Source organism: Camponotus vicinus, unplaced genomic scaffold, assembly GCF_025532165.1.
Source record: "Camponotus vicinus isolate PSW18456_S1 unplaced genomic scaffold, iyCamVici1.0 SCAF_13, whole genome shotgun sequence".
In the NCBI taxonomy this organism is placed as follows: Eukaryota; Metazoa; Arthropoda; class Insecta; order Hymenoptera; family Formicidae; genus Camponotus; species Camponotus vicinus.
In genome coordinates this window covers 10,012,538-10,035,462 of record NW_028141949.1, presented here as the reverse complement: position 1 = coordinate 10,035,462, position 22,925 = coordinate 10,012,538, and the positions used below count along the sequence as shown (strand labels likewise).

Genomic DNA, 22,925 nt, shown 5'->3' with positions numbered 1-22,925 from the left:
AAACCATACAACTTTTGTCTGAAACATTTTTTCGTATCTTAGACTTTACGAGATATTTCAGTGGCAAAGTTAAAAAGGAACACCCTGTATATGTTTAATATATTTTATATTTATCTGCTTATTACTATATATTTTTGAAAACAATGCATTGCAAAGCAACAACTATTTAATAGACACTGCGACGCAATCACTTTCTCAGTTCAAATTGCGATCTAATCTGTAATGCATTATTTTCATACATCTATTAATTTAAAAATAAAAAATAACACTATGATAACATGAAATAAAATTGCAATAATAAACTTTATATTTAAATTATAATATGTAATGTTTATATAACATTTTTTTACATAATTTAGTAATAAGCAGAATTTTTCCTACCACCTCTTCCCAAGGGACTCAGGATGTCATTGACCAATATATTAAAAATATTTAAAAAAATAGAAATTGTATATAATATATGTATAAACATTTTATATATAATAATTACATGTTTATTGCTCAATGACACTCTTTCTTTTTCTGAGCCGCTTCCTGTGCTTGGATGACATACTGAGGTTCCCGAATTGGCATATTTCTTGCCGCTCTACTATCGATTATTTCAGGAACCAAGCAATCCTCGTAGAATCGTTTGAGCAATGGTAACATTTTTGATTCCCAAAATCTGTCATCACGTTCAACAAACGTGTACTTTAATCCAAATGATGTCCACACAGCAACATTTTTGATTCCCAAAATCTGTCATCACGTTCAACAAACGTGTACTTTAATCCAAATGATGTCCACACAGCAAAAATACAATAGTTTTTTTGCGTTATGTGGAGCTGTCCCTGTACTTGGAAGTATTACGCGTGTCTTTGATTCATACGAGTGTCATCCGTTTTATCAAAAATTCGATGAATGTTTGCAATTTTATTGAGCACTGCATCAATGGGAGATACTTGCTGCGCCGCATAAGGATATTTAATCTCAACGATAGTATCGTCTCCGATAATGCCGTCAGGCGTTGCAGCAAGATATGGGATGTTTTCATCAATGAATATTTCACAATCATTGATTTCTATCCCCAACTCCACCTGCAATTGCTCTCATGCCACCATCTCTTTTTCTTTACCCCACTCAACAGCCACATTCGTCAGTCGAGGAGGATAAAGAATTGCTTTTACAAGATTTTGGCACGAAGTTGTCTCTCTTCTACTGCAAACTTTCCCAAAGTTTGAAGAAGTGAGAAGATTTCGTCGTACATTGTGCCACGTCCGATTTTCATGACCTCGTGTAGCACATTCTAATATATCACGATTACATTGCTGATCTTTTAACATTTGATAATGATTAGATTTCAGCTGTTCGTACATGTGACCTTCTATATCTGATCGTTCTGCATTTGGCTCGTAATCTTTGTCGGTTGTCAATCTTTTGACAGAATATTTAGATGTACGAATAGAGAGATCCAATTCTTTCGCAACACGTGTTCGTTCATGTTGGTTGGCATTTTTTATTATATATGTTCACGCACGTGCTTAGACTCGCGCGAAACGAGGACCGGTGTCGCTCCAAAAGAGCGAAAAGATGATAGCACGACTGAGTGATGGGAGTGCGAGAGGAAAGAAAGACTTTCGTCCGTGGGAGAGACAAGGACGACGGTATGTTTTGAACTAGAGAGAACAGCTGATCGAGATGTTGAGAACACACAAAGAGATATCAGACTAGAGGATAAAGGACCGTTAGAATTTAAAAGATCATTTTTAACACGTGAATTATTTATTACACAATTTGTCCGGGAGTACACTTGAGAATGCAGCTGATGACACTATGCTAGCATCTCAGCAACGTGTAATAAGAGCGCGAAAACTGACAGTCGCGCACCGAAACATCGTTGGCTCTTCACTCACAATTTTACTGTCCTTTTATCGTATCCACGACAATAGTCAAGCCACTATACAAAATACGAATAAGATGTACAAAATACGAATCAGATGCTCCGATTGTATCGATAATCGCCGCGTTGCTTCTATCGAATCGCTTATCCTCGAAATCGCGCGTTCTCGTAGCCGGACAAAGAAGCACACACACGGCGATCGTTCTCGATGATCGTGCTCGATGACTCGCCGAAGTTTTATAATTTTTGAAAAAAGGAGAGAGACTCGCGTTGCGTGGTACGATCTTTTTAGACCTACAACAATTCCTCGAGAGGGGCGAGTTCCCGCGCTAACACAATTTGATTCACATAGAATACACGGAATATAAATCTTACATACAACTTTTTAATTCAACCTTAACATACCGCCCGCCTCGAAACGATAGTTTCGAATATGTTATGAGACGCATGAATAACTGAATATTCATGCTGAATATTCAATATATATTATATAATATTTGACATAAGGGAGGAGTAACGAAAGATGAGAAAAAGAAACAAAAAACTAATTCGAGGCGAACATTATATTATTTACAGAGGTTGATACATTAATTATTAATTTGAATTTTCGATTTGTTCGATATCGATTGGTAACGGACAAAATTTAGATAACGGGCGCTTATATTCGGATGAAGCTGTTTTGATGATTACTACTCATACAAATCCGTCAGGGCCCGCGTGACATTGTATTACACGGCCCAACTCCCATTTGCATGGAGGTAACAAAGAGTTTCGGAGTAGCACAAGTTGTCCGACACGTATGCCCGTTTTCGCGATTCACTGCCATTTTACTCTTTGCTGTAGAGTATTTATATAATCGCTTTGCCATAATTTCCAGAATCGTTCGGTTAATTGGCGTACTTGCTACCGTGATAGGCGATTTTCGGCGACATTTAGCAGAGAAGGCTCAGGAATCGTAGTGAGGACTGAACCTATCAGAAAGTGCTCCGGAGTGAGGGGATCAGAATCGTCGACGGTGTCATGGAGCGGCGCAAGAGGCCGAGAGTTCAAACACGCCTAAATATTGCATAGAAGAGTCGTCATTTCCTCAAGTCATGGTATGCGAACCAACTACACGACGAAGATGATGTTTCACGCTGCGAACTCCCGCCTCCCAGATACCTCCGAAATGAGGAGCGGCTGGGGGAATGAAATGCCAAGACACTTGTTCGGAAGCTATCCGGTTGAGGAAATTTGGATCTCGTATTGCCGTTCGAAACGCAGAGGTGAGCTCGCGATCCGCTCCAACAAATGTCGTGCCATTGTCAGAGTAAATGGACGCCGGGAGTCCTCTCCGCGCGCAAAAGCGCGCATAGGCTCCTAGAAATGCGGGCGTAGAGTAACCGTTTACGACTTCGAGATGAACCGCTCTGGTAGACATGCACACAAAGACGGCTATGTACGCCTTTCGAGAGGCTCGGCCGCGACCGGCCATGGGCACTGGTCCGGCGTAGTCCACTCCACAATGCAGGAAGACGCGTGTCGGTCACGTGACGCGCACCGAAGGCAAGCTTCCCATAATTTGAGTGGGGGTTGCGGATCGCTCACGGGTACACGCTACGCACCGATGAATGACTGTTTTTACAATATTTCGAGGTCGCAATATCCAAAACTCTCGTCTTAGAGTGGCAAGCGTTAGTTGCGGCCCTGCATGTAGAGCCTTTGTATAAGCATGTTGAACAATGAGAGTGACTAACGAATGAGACGCCAAAAGAATCGGATGTTTTGTTTGAGTGGGCAATGGAGCGTTTGATAACCGCTCGCCAACGCGAATTAGTTCGTCGTCGCCGATAAATGGGTGGAGCGAGAGAAGGGCGCTCTTGACGGAGATCGGCCTTTGTCGTATTAGTATTTCCTTTTCGAGAGGAAATGATTCCTCTTGGATACGTTTCAACCAGAATTCTCGCGCCTTTCTACACTCTTCTGCCGATAGAGCGGAAGGAACTTCTACTCTCTTTGAACGAGAGCCTACTATGTCACGGAGGCGGGAAATGTATCTCATCACGTACGCAGTGATTCTAATAAGTTTAGGCCACGACGAGTATCGTGATGCGAGGTCCCATTGAGGTCGCTTGAATTCGTTAAATTACTAGTTACGCGAGGGTTTTGCTCTATGGTATCGGATGGAGGCGCGACATGGCGTTTGCGATGGCCATTCGGACGTAGAGAGACGCAGCCATGTGGGGCCTTGCCACCATAAACGATACGATGAAATTTGACTTCCGTGAATCCCTCGAGACGCACAATCAGCAGGGTTATCTCCGGTAGGCACGTGTCGTTATGAGGCATCCGGAAGTCGAGATTGAATCTCGGAAGCGGTTTGCGAATGTCTTCCAACGCGAGGGATGTTCACTCACCCAGGCGAGTACGACCGTGGAATCGGTCCAACAATGACATTGAGCGGAAGTCAAACTAAGTGACCCCCGCACAAATTCCATTAGTTTTACTAATAAGACGGCAGCTGCTAATTCCAATCGAGGAATGCTCAATGTTTTTATTGGTGCTACTTTAGATTTTCCTGCAAGCAACGTTGAGGTTACGTCTCCCGAGAGAGATGTGATTCGAATATAGACTGCTGCCGCGTAGGCAGTGCTTGATGCGTCCGAGAAGCCATGAAGTTCACAATGTATCGTATCGGATCCGCGCTGGATCCATCGCTCGACTTGAAGGCCATTTAGACTTGTTAATGAAGATCGAATGGACTCCCATTGATTAAGAAATTTAAACGGAAGCGCTTCGTCCCAATTTAAGTTGCCAGAGTTGTTGCAGAAACGTCTTTGCCATCACTGTTCCTGGGATACTCCAGCCTAATGGGTCGAACAGTCTTGCGACAGTAGAAAGAATTAGTCGTTTAGTATTGATAGGAACAGTAGGAAAAGATACGTGAAATTGAAAAACGTGGAGGGATGGATTCCAACTCAATCCGAGGATTTTGAGTTGTTCATCGGTTTGCAGATTTTTATTGCAGGCTAATCTGTGATTTTCGACAGATAGATCGCTTAACAACTTTTTTGAGTTACTCGACCATTTTCTTAATGTGAAATTTCCACGGTGCAATAACGCATTTACTTGGTCGCGAATTTGACGAAGGAAGGGAACATCGTCCGCTCCAAACAGAACGTCGTCAACGTAGATGTTTTCTTGCAAGATCGGAACGGCTAATGGAAACAATTGTCCTTCGGTGCGGAAGCAATGGCTGCGTTCAGCAGGAAAAGCTGCTTTGCAACTGTTGTAAAATTCGTGAATTTGATTGATGTATGCTCTTAGATTCAGTCAAAATTAAAAGCATATGCAAATCAGACTCACGAATTTTACAACAGTTGCAAAGCAGCTTTTTCTGCTGAACGCAGCCAATACCGTACGTAACTGTTAAAAGTTGATAAGCTTGTATCGATTCAGTGCGATTATCGATCCACAATATGCGTTGGTAGTCAATGTCACGAGGGTCAACTAGGATTTGGCGATACATTTTCGCAATATCTGCCGAGTAGACGTATCGAAATTGCCGCCAGCGGAGAACAACGGCAGCTAAGTCGGACTGTAACTTAGGACCTGTTAAGAGATGTTCGTTAAGCGACGTCGCGTTCGTCGTTTGGCTTGACGCATTGAAAACGACTCTTAAGCGAGTGGTTACACTACTATCTCGAATCACAGGGTGGTGAGGAATATAAATACATTGAGATGAGGATGATGTGCACATCGGCACCTTTTTCATGTGTCCGAGACTTTCATATTCATTCAAAAACTCGGTATATTCTGATTTTAAGGCCGGATCATTTTTAAATCGACGCAAAAAAGTTTTTAATAATCGTTCTGCAATGCGATAAGACTCACCGATTTCGATTGGGGGGCCTTGTTTGAATGGGAGTCTAACTATATATCGCCCGTCGAAATTGCGTGAGTGCGTCGAGAAGAATTGCGTGAGAGAAAATGATTTTCGCACTGTTGTTCCTCTGGCTTGAGTATTTAACATCGAGGTATTTCCTCAATCTCCCAATATTTTTTGAGTTCTTGTTCGAGAGATACTAAGCATTGCTGAACTGTGATAATTCGATTCTGCGAAGAATGCAGTGATGTTGGGCCTGAAAGCACCCAGCCGAGAATAGTATTTTGAGCGCTTGGTTCTCCACGGATTCCCTTCTGTATGCCATCGAGCATCAATTCCCCATAAAGATCGGCACCGATAAGAATGTCAATGGTGTCCGCGTTAAGAGGATCCGGATCTGCGAGGGTGAGATCCGCTAAATGACTCCAATTGATTAAAGAGCATGTCGACGCCGCGGAATATTTCGTGAGCGACTTTAGAATTGACGCGGTTGTTTTAAATGCGAGATGAGATTCGTGAAGCGAAGAGATTTGAATACGCGCGGCATGGCGGCAAGTTCCGGCGTTGACGCCGCCGACGGCGGAGATTGTAATCCGCATTCTGAAACGTCGAAATCGTAACTCTTGTGAGAGTCGTTCGGTTATGAATGTCATCTCTGACCCTTGATCAAGTAACGCTCTAACGACAACTGCGCGGCCATTTTCGGATTCGACTTTAACATGGGCCGTCGCCAGAAGCACAGAAGGATGAGATGGCATTTTTAATTTTGAGAACAATGAATTGACAGTTGCGGGAGCAGCCGTTGCCGACGGCTCAGTCGCAGTTGTCGCAAGAGAGTTTTCGCTTGAAGACGAAGCCGAATCAATATGAAGTAGTGTAGTATCTTTTTTGACACGTTCGACAGGAGTATTTACTTGGGCATATTTTCGCTGTGTGTTTTGTACTTAAGCAGTTAATGCATCGATTAGATTGTTTTATAACTTCCATTCGTTGATTCGGATTTTTCTTCGAACTGCGGACGAACTGCGGACACTTATTTATAAAATGAGCAGATTTACAAATTGGACATGAAGCCGAAGTGACAGTCGACGCAGTAGCGCTCGTTATTTTGTGTGATCGCGCCGTTTTATTTTCATTCGGCGGAGCGAATTCTTCGAGCGCGCGCGCGTGAGATGCAATGAAATGATCGAGATCGTCATACGTGGGGATCGTCGTATCATCGCCTCCTTTCAATTTCCACGCTTTTCTAGTGACGCTGTCAAGTTTTTTTGATACGCTGTAAACTAGCATGTCGCTCAAGATTTCGTCTGGTGAACGATTTAAGTTTTTTAAAGAAGCGATTGCGCGATTTGCTTTATCGCGGAGTTCGTTTAATTCGTGCACCGATTCGCGAGAAACAATCGGTAAATTGTACAATAAGGCAATGTGTACTTCTATTAGTCGACGCTTGTTTTCAAATCGTGATACGAGCGTGTGCCACGCGATTTCAAAATTATCCGCGGTGATCGGGATATTTTTAATTGATTCGAGCGCTTTTTCGGTTAGGCTGGATGATAGAAAATGCATGCGCGCGAACGCGTTTTTCAATTGTTAATTGCAAATTACATATTTTTTCTTAAAAACAACTGTTTTTTCTTTACACCAATTGATTCCTCATTATTTTGTACATAAAAGTATTAAGATAAGATAATGGAAAAATGAATATTTTACTAAATATTATATGGTTTATGTAAATTTAAGAAATTATTTCAAGCCTCATAACTCGAAAAGTACTCAATGAAGAAATACTTTATTATAGTGTTTTGGAAAGCTCTCGAGATAAGCTATAAGAATAAGTAATAAAAAATAGGGGGTTCCATTTAAAAAAATCAACTTGACCTTCATATGACCTTGAGTACTTCATCCAAAGTCAAATTTTTATCATCATTAGGTACATTTTATTTAGTCCTACAACTTTGTTCCTTACATATTTTTCATTATAGTTGATTGTTTTCGAGATATTTTAGCGTTCCGGGACTTTTTGAAGACCCTGTATATGTATATAGTATATATATATATATATATTTACATTTATATATAATTTAAAATTTATATTAATTACACACATATATATACATATTTTAATACATATTTTTGTTATATAACCTAGACAGCACAAAAAGGCCAAAAGATGTCTAAAAGACGTCTAGAGGACTTTAAGACATCTTTAAGTCGTCTTTTAGATGTCTTTTGGACATGTGTGCTGTCTGGGAATATATAATTTTATACATAATAAAATTGTATAAACTCCGGTTAAAGCAAGTTGTGGAACTGGGCCTATAAGCTTTTGGAATTTGCGCCCAATAAAATAATTCATTTGGCGCAGGCGCGTTATTAGTCTTTTTGCCGCTATAACAATAATAGTGAGAAGAAGACGTTTATATTGATACACAGTGCAATCGTCAGATAAACCAACAGTGCAATACGTAGTCTCACAATCAGTGAATGTTTCTAGTTTGCAGTGCAAGCACTGATTCCAAGTGTATTATTGAAAAGCAACCGGTGTAACAAAGTCGAGGTTATAACCCTGCCCACTGCGAGAGAAAAATTAAAAACAGATATTTATATTTTATGTTTACATATTTTATATTCTTGATTTTTGATGATCTTTTTTGTGGAATAAAATATCGAAATAATAACAACATACATGATTAATCGGTTTTAAGGTTATGCTTATTATGTGTTATATATTTTATGTATGTAATATTATTTTATACATGTGCTTATGTTGGAGATGTTCATAGGAATAATGCGATTATGGGCGTGCTCCTTTAAATGTTATTTATAATAGTTTCTATTTGATTTGTAAAATTTTATATTTTAACTTGTATAATCCTCATATGCTTTTTCGAATAAGCAAAGAAAAAGCTACATTGTTATTGTATTTGCATTTCTTCGCTTATTTCTAAATAGAAAAGAAGTACATACAATGCCCACTCCATGGAAAAAAACGTTCCAAAAATATTCGGAACGACACTTGAGACATTTAATTGCTAAAGAAACTAAATTTTATTACATATTATTATCACCAAATATACCAGGATGCTCTCAGTGGCCTGATGCACAAAATGATGTACATATTGAAAAAGAAGTAACTGTACAGTATGTATTACATATATGCTATGATATACAGAATGAGACACAAAAAGTTAAGCTATATTCTCAAAAAGTATTTAAACAAAATATATTTTTGAATATATTATTTAAACAAGCAGTTTTTAATATTCTACAGAAAAGTGATATATGAGATTATACTTTATTAGTTCAGATTTTTTTATATTTTATTTATTAATATATTTTGATACTTAATATGAAATATCTAATAAAATATTCATTTTTGAACTATATTAAACATGACTGTTCAAAATATTCATAAACAAAATAATGAGATAAATCCATTAATATCGAGAAAATATTTAATTAGTTGTTTGGAAAATATATACGTTTTGTAATATCTAAAAATAAATATTTTACAAGATATTTTACATTATAAATATTAAAATATACTAGAATAAAATATAAAATAAATTATAAACTGACATAACTTTATAATAGTTTTTTGTTTAGGATTAAAAACTATCAATTAATGTATCCAAAAGCATGAAAATATTTTATTTAAAAAATGAGAAAAGCCTTCCGCTTTCCTGCAAATTCGATAGGAATTTAGAGTAGATAACTCTGAGAACAACAAAGATAGAGATTACTCCATAAACAGAGTCATCCCCATATCACATAAAAAAATTCCAATGAATTCTAAAAAAGATCCGCAAACAAAAATCATCCCTATTTAATACAATAGATCATCACTATTTATAATGAGAAAAGAGTTTATAATATTAATATATAGCCCATCATGTATATTAATTGTGTATCATTATAAAGGTTACTTTCTAGTTCTTTTGCTTCAACAACTAATTCATTTTATTTTTTTATAATTTATTAACTTATTTACAATTACAATTTATTAACTTATTTTTTAATAATATTAAATAAAATATTATTTACAATCTTAAATATATTTAAGTTCACAGTTTTATGTGTAATTTTACGTGTTTATAAAATGTATAATCGAACATTTTAAAGTAAGAAAGTTATATAACTTTTAATTTTTTTAATTATGTGTAAATAAAACACACTATAGGTTATGCCTATAAATTATGTCAACCTTGCTTTAATAACATATATCATTAACATATAACATGTATCATTAGATTAAGTCCATTTTATATTTGAAATATTTTGTAGTAAACAAAAACTACAATTTTTTGTAACACTGCTTTTATTAATGAACAGTTATTATTTATTATATTATAAAGTTACTATATATTATCAAGTTAATGATAATGTAAATTAATATATTATTAATGGCCAGATTATTTTTCTTAAGTGTTAATATAATTTTTTTAGTTTTATTTGTATTGTGTGTAAATTTATTTATATTTAGAAAGAAAATGCAGAGAGATAATATTCATTCAGAAGAAGTGTTGAATGAATCAATTCAATATGACGACAACATAGTACTTACCAAGAATAATGATAGCAATAGTGACGATACAAGTTACAATAGCAAAGACAGTTCAAATAACTTGGATATTTCTTTGTTTACAAAAATATATGAAAGAAATGTAGGCAATGAAGATGAATTTAAATATAACATCCAAAAATGGGCTGTTAAATTTAAGATTCCCCATAATGCCATCAATGCACTATTATTAATCTTAAATAAGTATACGAGTTGTAATTTTCCAAAAGATAGCAGAAACTTGTTACATACGCCTAGATGCACAAATATTGTGCCTATAAGTGGAGGTCATTATTATCATTTCGGCTTGAAGAGAGCAGTCGAAGAATTGTTAAATAATCGCGAAAAGATTACAAATAATGAAACTGTTCGTCTTTTAATTAATATTGATGGATTGCCATTATCAAAAAATATTGAAGGCTCAATTTTTTGGCCAATTTTATGCTCAGATAACGTTTCGAAACAAGTTTACATTGTTGGATGTTTTTGCGGAAAAAATAAACCAACACATGCTGAAGAATTTTTACGACCATTTGATGATGAAGCTGTCGAATTAAACCGAGACGGTTTTTTATATAACAACCCTGCCGAAAATGGTCGATTAAAACCGATTAAAATAAAAAGTAATTCGAATCGATCGGGATTTCTGCACCGAAAATACGGTATTAAAACCGATTGAAAATATACCCTGCCGAAAATGGTTGATTAAAACCGATTAAAACAAAAAGTAATTCGAATCGATCGGGATTTCTGTATCAAAAACGATATTAAAGCGGATTGAAAATAGTCAAATTCTGGCGGATTAATGTTGGGTGATATACATCCATCTCAATCCGAAATTATACGATTTCATAAGTTATAATTAAATCGGTTTTAATGCGTTGTGAATCTATCGGAGGACGACAAAAATAATCCGTTGCTATTTAAAATTCTACGATTTTGCGGATTACATCGCGATAGACAATTAAAACAGTGTCAAATGTCTTGCTTATATTTCATGAAAATTTTATTTTAATTATCACATTCTACAAGAATACTGTCATATATTTTACGATACTGCTTGGTTGAGTTTCCTTTAACACATTAGTTTTAAAACCTTATAATAAACTCATATTATAACAAAACGTAATTAAACTTATGATAAATGAATAACATAGTTCATAACTGTATGGTATAAAACTTCAAGTAATACAAACGATTTGTATTAAAATTGGAAATAAAATCTTCAAAAACACAAAATTGTTTAAACATAAACAAAAACATTTTAACAAAAGAAACAATTTTTGTTTTACAGTATTATTCTTATACAATATTATTTCTATATATTTTTCTTTTTTTTAATTTAAAATACTTTCATACTGTTGAAAATTTGCAAAAGAAATTCGGAACACAACTGATATTTAAAAGAACAAACTTTTCTGACCATTACAATGAATGAATTTCGGGTAATCGTAAAGACGACTATCTTCGTCCTCAACATTTACGTCTTCCTCGCTTCGTTCGTCAGTCTCTTCGCTGCTTTTACTTTTCTTGCTTTTGTTTTTATCGCTGTTTTGTCGTCGCTTTTTCGCATTTTCGTCGATGACTTTTTCACGCGAACTTTTCTTTAAATCAGCAAGTTTTTTTCCCACGTAATAATAAAATTTTGATAATTCTCTCATAGTATTGTCTTTGTGAGGAGCGTCAGCAAATTGCTCTTTATACGTGTTATTTATCCAATGCTTGTATATATCTGTATGAACAAAAATAAAAATGACAAAAATACTTTAACTCAGTACTATGTTCTTAAAAACAAAACATATTAAAATAACATAGTATTCTCAAACGATTAATTATAAAACGCGATTACCGATTACTAAAATATTCCATTGATCTTGTTTAGAAATTATTAATGATAAACGTTACATTCTTATATATTTATATTGATATTATATGTTGTACAATTAAACACGTTTTACCTTCACAAGCCCACAATTTCTTTTCGTCCAGTTTATTGCATGGTCTTTTTTCACCGTGTCATGCACTAGTGTATCCTGTAATAGTGCTAGTCATGAGCAATTCATCGTCGAAAACAGGGAAAATAATGTTACTTGCAAATTGGCGAGGAGTTTTCGACGAGTTGCACACTCTGTTATTTCACTAATCCACTCGTTTCGCCCAATGTGGATCTGTAGTGCATACATTTATTTTTATTACCACGACGAACAATTTTTATAAATAATACATGGAAAAGCCTGTACTCATTACCATTCCATTAGACTGTCTTGCAAAAATTGGTGGAAAATTATTTTCATACTGCATGTTGATATTGGCAGTCAATATGGTTTTCAGCGTTGCTGTAAAAATTAAAATATTTTGGTTATTTTTATCTATAGTCATAACGATTAAAAAAAGTACAAGACTCTGCTCAGACAACACACATGTCTAAAAGATAACTAAAAAGATGACTTAAAGATGTCTTATTGTCTTTTATACATCTTTAAGATATCTTTTGGCCTTTCTGTGTTATCTGGGTAGCCATACAGAATGTAATATCACTTAAAACGAAAATTAAACAATAATAATATTAATATTGCTCGTGTGTTGCAAAGCAATAATAAAAATTAAAAATTCTAGGGCCAATAATACGAGCTAATTACTAAGGTCTAAATAAAATAAATACATATAATAATAAATTCGTTTAATAAAAACAAAAACGTTTCGACTTTACTTAGTCTTCTTCAGTAAGAAATATAATATAATAAAATCAGCGAATGAAATGATCCGTAAAACAAACGTTAGAGCGCTATAAATAAATAAAAAGAAGCCAATAGAAACCCATGTAATAGAGCATGTTTCTCCAGCACAAAAAATGATTAACCCGGAGTGACATTTGGCCTCCTATTCAAACAACTTCTTCGTTGGAAAGCGAGAAGCTCCTAATTTGAAACCGGCCATGACCAGCTGTGTCCGAGTCCATCACCTTCATGCTGTAATTGTATTATTACCATCCAAAAATTGTTATTGAAAATTAATTGAGATTGACTCAGAAAAAAGAAAATGAGTTAATTTAATAAACAATAATGAATTAATAAGCACTAAAATGATAAATATTATTCGTGATAAAATAAAAACTAATTGAAACGGTCAAGAAAAAATTAAAACTGCTTACATAAATTAATACACATGTCTCTACAAGTCTCAAGATATTCTTAAAGGCTTCCTATCATCTCGGAGTCAAGAACATAACTGTTAGTAAATGTCATGATAACAGTTAAATGTCAATAATATGTAGGTGACAAAAAATGAACACAAACTAACAATCATCCGTTGGACAACTCATTTAAAATATCATCATATGCGCTATCGAGTAATTCGGTGTCTGTATTATAATTAATACCATGTTTTTGTTCTTTAATATGTATCATTTCGGAGATGAGTATCTTCCTGTAATTAGACTCTATGTCCAATATTTTAACATCTTCCCAATCCATGGTATGTTGTGTATTGAGAATATGTTCTGAGACCACCGAATGCCTCGAAGATTCTAACATAATATTCTTTGCGTGCTCCCTCAGTCTAGTGCCTAATTGTCTTTTTGTTTGGCCCACATATGAGGCTTCGCAGTTTTTACAATTGATTCTATAAATGACATTGGACTTAGATGAATGATTGTTCTTGTCTTTTTGGACTTTAATAATTCTATCAAGTCTGTTGAGACAACGATACCCCACTAAAAAATCCAACCTTTTAATGTTAGATGCAACCAAATCTGAAATGTTATTAATGTAAGGAATGACAAAATAATTGTTATTGTTCTCATTCTCCGTGGTATTAATTGTCTGAGTTAATTTTTTGTAAATCGTTTTTATTCTGCGATTGATTTCATTAAAAATTAAATGTATAGGGTAACCATTGCTCAACAGAATGTCTATGCAGATCTCTATATTTTTCTTGTGGAATATATGATGAGATAGCAGCATTGCTTTATCAACGAGGTTATAAATCGTTCCAATTTTATGGCAATTAGGATGGTTGGAAAAGAAAGATAGTAATCTCCCTGAAAAAGTATTTTTGTGGAACCAGTCAATGTAAATAGTGTTGTTGATAATCTTAATATTTAAATCTAGAAAACTAATGCTATGATCCACCTCATACTCCACTGTAAATTGTAATCTTTCATGATAACCGTTAAATTTGTTCAAAATGTTGGTGACTTCACTAACGGGTGCAACTAAAATGATGTCATCAACATAGCGGTGGTAAATTGAAATACCCAAATCCAAAGTGTTGAGTATCGATTCCTCAAAATCTTGCATTACAATATTCGCTATAATAGGAGATAATGGCGAGCCCATAGGAGTCCCATGAGATTGTTTATAAATATTGTCATTAAAAGTAAAATATGTGGAAGACAATATGAACGTAACCATCGAGATAAACTCACTTTTTGGAATTGTCGTGTACATTTCAATAAAATTCCACCTGTTATTAATACTGTCAATTGCAAGATTTGCAGGAATGTTAGTAAATAGCGATACGACATCTAAAGATATCAATATATTCGACGTATCTATTGTTTTACCAGAAAGTGTGCCATATAATTCAAAACTATTATTTACATTACTTTTGGCTTGAGGAATACTAATTGATAGAGTTTTGTATAGATAAGTAGCAATGGAATATAATGCGGTGTTAACAGAGGAAACGATGATTCTGAAAGGAATATTTTCTTTATGAATTTTCGGAAGGCCATACGCTTTAGGGAGGAGAGAATCGCTGGATCTTAAAAAGTAGTAATCTTTTTTAGAGATGTAATCCTTTTTTAATCACCTCTTAAGAGTGTTATTTAACTCCCTTTCTATTTTTAAGGATGGATTTTTTTTGATAATGGAGTATGTATTGCTATCATTTAGTAGATTCTCCACCTTGCCAATGTAATACTCCTTGGTCATTGCAACAGTGACATTGCCCTTGTCAGTCCTTGTGAAAAGGATATTTGGATTGTTCTGACAAAACTTAGTTGTGAATTTATGCAATTTAAAAAGTTCATCCTGTGTCCGGTCCATTTTCTTTCTATTATGTAGAAAACGGGAAAATTGAGGGACTATAATGTTGCGCACTGTCATTAAATTCTTAATATTCGACCGTTTCGAGTTACCTTCTAAGTCCTTGATAAATTCGTGAATGGCCAACTTTTTATCTAATCGTTTAGGGGATGTGGGATTATTAATATCAATTAGGTTAGTTTTTATATATGGAAGATGAAACATGTATTTTTTATTAGTGTATAAGGGCGGGGTAATTATATTAATGATTTTGGTGGCAGGTTTAACAAAAAGAGCTCAGATTCCTTTCTCTGTGTGATTACCATTAGCTATAGCAGCTCCCACTCCAATTTCTGCCCTGGTTCATTCTTCTACCTTAGTTACTGCTGGAGTTTATTTACTATTTCGATTTAATAGGTTTTTAATTAGATTTGAGACTCGAAATGTATTATTATATATTTCAGTTTTTACAATATTTATGGCTGGGTTAATAGCTAATTTTGAAATAGATTTCAAAAAAATTATTGCTTTATCTACTTTGAGTCAATTGGGTTTATTAATAATAATTTTAAGGTTAGGTGTAAAGTTTTTAGCCTTTTATCATCTTTTAACCCATGCAGTATTTAAATCTTTATTGTTTATATGTGCAGGTATTATAATTCATTTTATAGATAATAATCAGGATATTCGGTTTTATGGAAAATTAAATGAATATATTCCTTTTACAATAATAAGATTTTATGTGGCAAGATTGGCCTTAATAGGATTTCCTTTTTTATCTGGATTTTATTCAAAGGACTTAATTATAGAAATAATTTATATAATAAATTTTAATATTTTTATTATTAGTTTTATTATTATATCACTAATATCATAAATTATTTGCATCACTTCAAATCATAAATTATTTGCATCACTTCAAATCAGAGAAAAAACTAGAAGGTTTGCTATTTAAATTCAGAAATGGAATCTTAAATATTGAAATTGGGGACTTATACAGACTAATTGATTCCTTACAAAGAAAACTCTTAGATAACACAAGAATCGTATCCTGTAGCCTTCCTAATTACATATGGAGAGAAATTTGGAAACATCATTTTATCTCTTTCAAGAATTTTCAAAAAAAGCTATATTATACCCATAAAAACAAATTTTTATGGTTACTTCAAAAAAAGGAAGATGACTACATGAATAATATTGAGCCGATTAAGCTTCGTCATCCTATTAAGGATAATAACATGCCACAAGTCTTGATATCCACGAATAACAAACATTTCACAGATTTAAATAGCACTAACACTAACAATTCAATATTTCCCAATCATATTCAGACAAACATCTAATCCGTTAAACTGCACAAATAACAAATGATTCATTAATCTAACTAACACTGAGATACCAACTAAGGTATCTAATTTATTACAACTAGGGAGCAAATTTAGCCTTCCTATTAATAATAATAAAAAGTTGGCCATTCACGAATTTATCAAGGACTTAGAAGGTAACTCGAAACGGTCGAATATTAAGAATTTAATGACAGTGCGCAACATTATAGTCCCTCAATTTTCCCGTTTTCTACATAATAGAAAGAAAATGGACCGGACACAGGATGAACTTTTTAAATTGCATAAATTCACAACTAAGTTTTGTCAGGACAATCCAAATATCCTTTTCACAAGGGCTGACAAGGGCAATGTCACTGTTGCAATGACCAAGGAGTATTACATTGGCAAGGTGGAGAATCTACTAAATGATAGCAATACATACTCCATTATCAAAAAAAATCCATCCTTAAGGATAGAAAGGGAGTTAAATAACACTCTTAAGAGGTGGTTAAAAAAGGATTACATCTCTAAAAAAGATTACTACTTTTTAAGATCCAGCGATTCTCTCCTCCCTAAAGCGTAGTATGGCCTTCCGAAAATTCATAAAGAAAATATTCCTTTCAGAATCATCGTTTCCTCTGTTAACACCGCATTATATTCCATTGCTACTTATCTACACAAAACTCTATCAATTAGTATTCCTCAAGCCAAAAGTAATGTAAATAATAGTTTTGAATTATATGGCACACTTTCTGGTAAAACAATAGATGCGTCGAATATATTGATATCTTTAGATGTCGTATCGCTATTTACTAACATTCCTGCAAATCTTGCAATTGACAATATTAATAACAGGTGGAATTTTATTGAAATGCACACGACAATTCCAAAAAGTGAGTTTATCTCGATGATTACGTTCATATTGTCTTCCACATATTTTACTTTTAATGACAATATTTATAAACAATCTCATGGGACTCCTATGGGCTCGCCATTATCTCCTATTATAGCGAATATTGTAATGCAAGATTTTGAGGAACCGATACTCAACACTTTGGATTTGGGTATTTCAATTTACCACCGCTATGTTGATGACATCATTTTAGTTGCACCCGTTAGTGAAGTCACCAACATTTTGAACAAATTTAACGGTTATCACGAAAGATTACAATTTACAGTGGAGTATGAGGTGGATCGTAGCATTAGTTTTCTAGATTTAAATATTAAGATTATCAACAACACTATTTACATTGACTGGTTCCACAAAAAAACTTTTTCAGGGAGATTACTATCTTTCTTTTCCAACCATCCTAATTGTCATAAAATTGGAACGATTTATAACCTCGTTGATAGAGCAATGCTGCTATCTCATCACATATTCCACAAGAAAAATAGAGATCTGCATAGACATTCTGTTGAGCAATGGTTACCCTATACATTTAATTTGTAATGAAATCAATCGCAGAATAAAAACGATTTACAACAAAAAATTAACTCAGACAATTAATACCACGGAGAATGAGAACAATAACAATTATTTTGTCATTCCTTACATTAATAACATTTCAGATTTGGTTGCATCTAACATTAAAAGGTCGGATTTTTTAGTGGGGTATCGTTGTCTCAACAGAATTGATAGAATTATTAAAGTCCAAAAAGACAAGAACAATCATTCATCTAAGTCCAATGTCATTTATAGAATCAATTGTAAAAACTGCGAAGCCTCATATGTGGGCCAAACAAAAAGACAATTAGGCACTAGACTGAGGGAGCACGCAAAGAATATTATGTTAGAATCTTCGAGGCATTCGGTGGTCTCAGAACATATTCTCAATACACAACATACCATGGATTGGGAAGATGTTAAAATATTGGACATAGAGTCTAATTACAGGAAGATACTCATCTCCGAAATGATACATATTAAAGAACAAAAACATGGTATTAATTATAATACAGACACCGAATTACTCGATAGCGCATATGATATTTTAAATGAGTTGTCCAACGGATGATTGTGTTTGTGTTCATTTTTTGTCACCTACACATATTATTGACATTTAACTGTTATCATGACATTTACTATCAGTTATGTTCTTGACTCCGAGATGATAGGAAGCCTTTAAGAATATCTTGAGACTTGTAGAGACATGTGTATTAATTTATGTAAGCAGTTTTAATTTTTTCTTGACCGTTTCAATTAGTTTTTATTTTATCACGAATAATATTTATCATTTTAGTGCTTATTAATTCATTATTGTTTATTAAATTAACTCATTTTCTTTTTTCTGAGTCAATCTCAATTAATTTTCAATAACAATTTTTGGATGGTAATAATACAATTACAGCATGAAGGTGATGGACTCGGACACAGCTGGTCATGGCCGGTTTCAAATTAGGAGCTTCTCGCTTCCCAACGAAGAAGTTGTTTGAATAGGAGGCCAAATGTCACTCCGGGTTAATCATTTTTTGTGCTGGAGAAACATGCTCTATTACATGGGTTTCTATTGGCTTCTTTTTATTTATTTATAGCGCTCTAACGTTTGTTTTACGGATCATTTCATTCGCTGATTTTATTATATTATATTTCTTACTGAAGAAGACTAAGTAAAGTCGAAACGTTTTTGTTTTTATTAAACGAATTTATTATTATATGTATTTATTTTATTTAGACCTTAGTAATTAGCTCGTATTATTGGCCCTAGAATTTTTAAGTAATATCACTTATTAGTGCATTTATTATACTTCAAGAATTTCTGATACTTTTATAAACTGATAAGAAAGATGCATAATGTATACACAATTTCTTACCTTCGCATTCGTCAGTTTTATCGATCAACGCCGTTTGCAGTCGTTCGTTTAATTTTCTTACATTTTTCAACTCGGACATTGCTTCCTCCAGCTTTTGTTTTATTTCTTTACGTTCATTTCGTAATTTGTCATTGCGTTCCTGTAATTCTTCAATTCTTGATTGTAATTTCGAGGTTTTTGCAGGGAGCAACGATTTTTTTTCTTTTAACTGCAAAAAACGAGTACAAAAATTTAAGTTATAAATGTATAATAGAGTACTACTACTATAGTAGAGTACTATGTATACTGCAGAGAGGAAAATGTATCCAATGTAAAGACATATGAGTTAAAATAATTTTCATCAATATTTCAATTAAATATTTACAATATTTCGACTAAACATTTACTATAAGCTATTATGAAAATTAATTACAATAAAAAACATTTTAGCTTTAAAATCTTGAACAACGTTAGTTATCTTCGCACAAAAATGTCGCAATGTATAAATGACTTTTGGGATCTTTTTGGCATATACTGATTACAGTAAAAAATGAGTACTTAGAAAACAATGCATGATGAAAGCAATGATGAAATTATTATATACCTCTGAAATATGATTGTCTACATCAGTGGTGCTTTCTTCATATTTAGAAATTTAAAAAGACACAGTGATATGAATTCCAATTGATCAATGCGTGTAGCAAAAATAAATTGTTAATTGCAATAATAAAATTAAATACATTAATGGTTTCAAAACAACGTGTGGTCAAATTGCAGAAATTATTAATTATTAATTAAATATGTACCCTCGAATCATTCGTTTGTAATGGATCGTTTACCGAATCATTCGCTTGTAATGGATCGTTTTTCGAATCATTCGCATGTAATGGATCGTTTTTCGAATCATTCGCTTGTAATGGATCGGTTTCTTCAAATTCAATCGTCTAAAAAGTAACGTCATAGAATAAAGTTTAATTTTTAATATTTACCTCTATTGTCATAGAATTAAATACCAATCCAAAACTACGTTTTTGCCTTCGCGTTTATTTCAAATATTATTATTTATCTGAACATGCAAAAAATATATTGGTTATAAAAATAGTGTTATTAAGTTCTAATGATTTATTTGTAATATACTTAAAAATATTGTACAATACCTCCAAATTAATGCAGCCCCCTTCTAATGCTGGTTCTATACATTCCGACGACTGTGTCTCAGGAATTTGTGGATCCCAAAATCCTTTTAAGAAAGAAAAGATATTTTATATAACATTTTATACAATTATATAAAATTGTATTTTATATAATGTATCATAAAAGTGATGAGAAATTATAATATAACATTATAAATATACCATCTGGTGTTTTAGGTCTCTCATACTTGTGCCGATGCCGCGAGCATTCATTTTTTCGTTTCTGCAATTTGTCTTTTGACAGTGATGAATTCTTGTAATACTAAAAGATTACATACAGAATTAGAAAAATTAATACTTCTTTATGATGAAAATATTTCCTTTATGTGTACATATTTTGTGTAATTATATTTTGATATTACTTTTTCACATTCCCAACAATCCGAACCATTTAGCTTTGCTCTGTTAGCTTTGCGTCGTATATCAATCTGCTCTGCCTCCTTGTTATACTTGATTGGAATTACAAGCCTAGATTGCTTCAATCAAAGCCTCCCATTGAAATTGCAATATATTTACACAGTTAAAATATTGATAGCAAAATATTCTACATTTTTTATACTCAATTTCGTATGATTTTAACATAAAAGTTGTCATCAAGCTTTAGAAAACAGAGCAGATGTAGATCAATATATTAATTAGATTTAAAAACAGAATAATAAAAAAAAAGGAAAAAGACGAGAGGAAAAAACAAGAAACCAAAACAAGACGAAAACGTAAAGTAAAATTAATTCCTGAAATTAAAAGCGTGTTTCTGTAAAAAAAAAACTACAAAAAATGTTACAAAAAGATCGTAATTGGAAGTTAATAATAAATAAGAACAAGCGGGGCTCAGTGTTCGAAGCACAAATTGATATAGAATAAGTAAAATAATTTCATTTATCCCAAAGATCCTACTAATACAAAAAACATTAACTATAATTTAATTACTTATAAGAAACATAAGAGAAATAATTAAGTAACACTATGTATTTTGATGAAAATACTTTGGAATATATGTACCTAAAATTTGTTGCAAACAATTTATGTTATACCTGTTCATTAGCATTTTCATCGACATCTTTTATTGTAGACGACTGTTTCGATAACTTTTCCAGTTTCACTGATAATACATTTTCCAAAACCTTAAACATGAATGTTAATATATAAGATATATAAAATATTATTAACGATTCTGATTATTATTTATATAATATATCGTATATTATACAATTTGAACATGAAAAGTATAAACTTACGGAATTACTTTCTCGTGTACTTTTCGAAGACGTCGTACTGTTAAGTGATGAATTAATGATTTCATCTGAGGATGATGAACTACTCGATGCCGTTATCATCAAACGTTCCAGAATAGTAGGCAACCTTTTCAGAGTTTCCAGTCGCTTTTCGATATCATCTTTCGAGTCTGCAAAATAATAAATTACGCGTTTCATATCTGATTTAAAATAAAGAGGTATATTAGTTTCATATTTTTAAACAAAATAATTTTGTTAAGAAACAAAATGTGCATTACATACCTTCCAATAACATAATTATTCCTGAGCACATTTTTTTCTTCACCTTCACGCGATACTTAACATTGTTTTTGTGTTTATTGAAAAATTTCGGATTTCAGAGATACGCACAATTATTTTTTTTCCCTCTGTTAGGACCTTCAATGAGTTTCACATACGCGTACATTTTGTTCTTTTGTTATAAAAAAATTTTAATTTATAAAGAAAACAGTGAAATGTGTGTGAATATTGTAACGATCGACCTGGTATTACGAGATTAAGCGGTTTCCAGACAAAATCTGTCCTGCACACATGCAGCAGGACGCTTTGAGCAGCACATGTACGCGCTTCCCGCTTCGACTCGAGTCCTGATATCACGCGATGGAAGTGAATGACAGAGCGCATGCTCGATCGGTTGTCGCTTGTCGCAACGGTCGCAATTCAAGCGCCCATAATCAAAGCGAAGTAGCCACTGCACACGCAGACTGCCTAACATAACCGTAATCCAAGAATAAAGGTTACGCGGGGTAAAGATTAGTGATTCTTTACAATATATTATTACGAATGCCTATAATAACAGTGCAACATCAGATTATTGTCACACGAGTATTATTGTTCGAAATACACAGTTTTTGCAATTTGCGCCTTTCTTCGCTTTTGATGAGCTCTTTCCATTTTTATCGTTGCGGCGTTCTCAACAAAATTCAGATGCAGTGCGACAGGAACACGTGGTTGAATTTTGTTCATGATTGAACTATATGTAGAAAATAAATAAATTCTACTATTTGCTGATGC

General features: G+C 33.6%; 1 protein-coding gene and 1 pseudogene across 1 annotated transcript; one reads left to right on the top strand and one right to left on the bottom strand.

Moving 5' to 3' along the window:
• Nucleotides 1-501: 501 nt before the first annotated feature.
• LOC145963950 (uncharacterized) lies at nucleotides 502-22,317 on the bottom strand (annotated as a pseudogene).
• LOC145964574 (NADH-ubiquinone oxidoreductase chain 5-like) lies at nucleotides 15,598-16,209 on the top strand. Its single transcript, XM_083087516.1, is given in 1 exon segment — nucleotides 15,598-16,209. A coding segment is annotated over 1 exon segment (612 nt).
• Nucleotides 22,318-22,925: the final 608 nt, after the last annotated feature.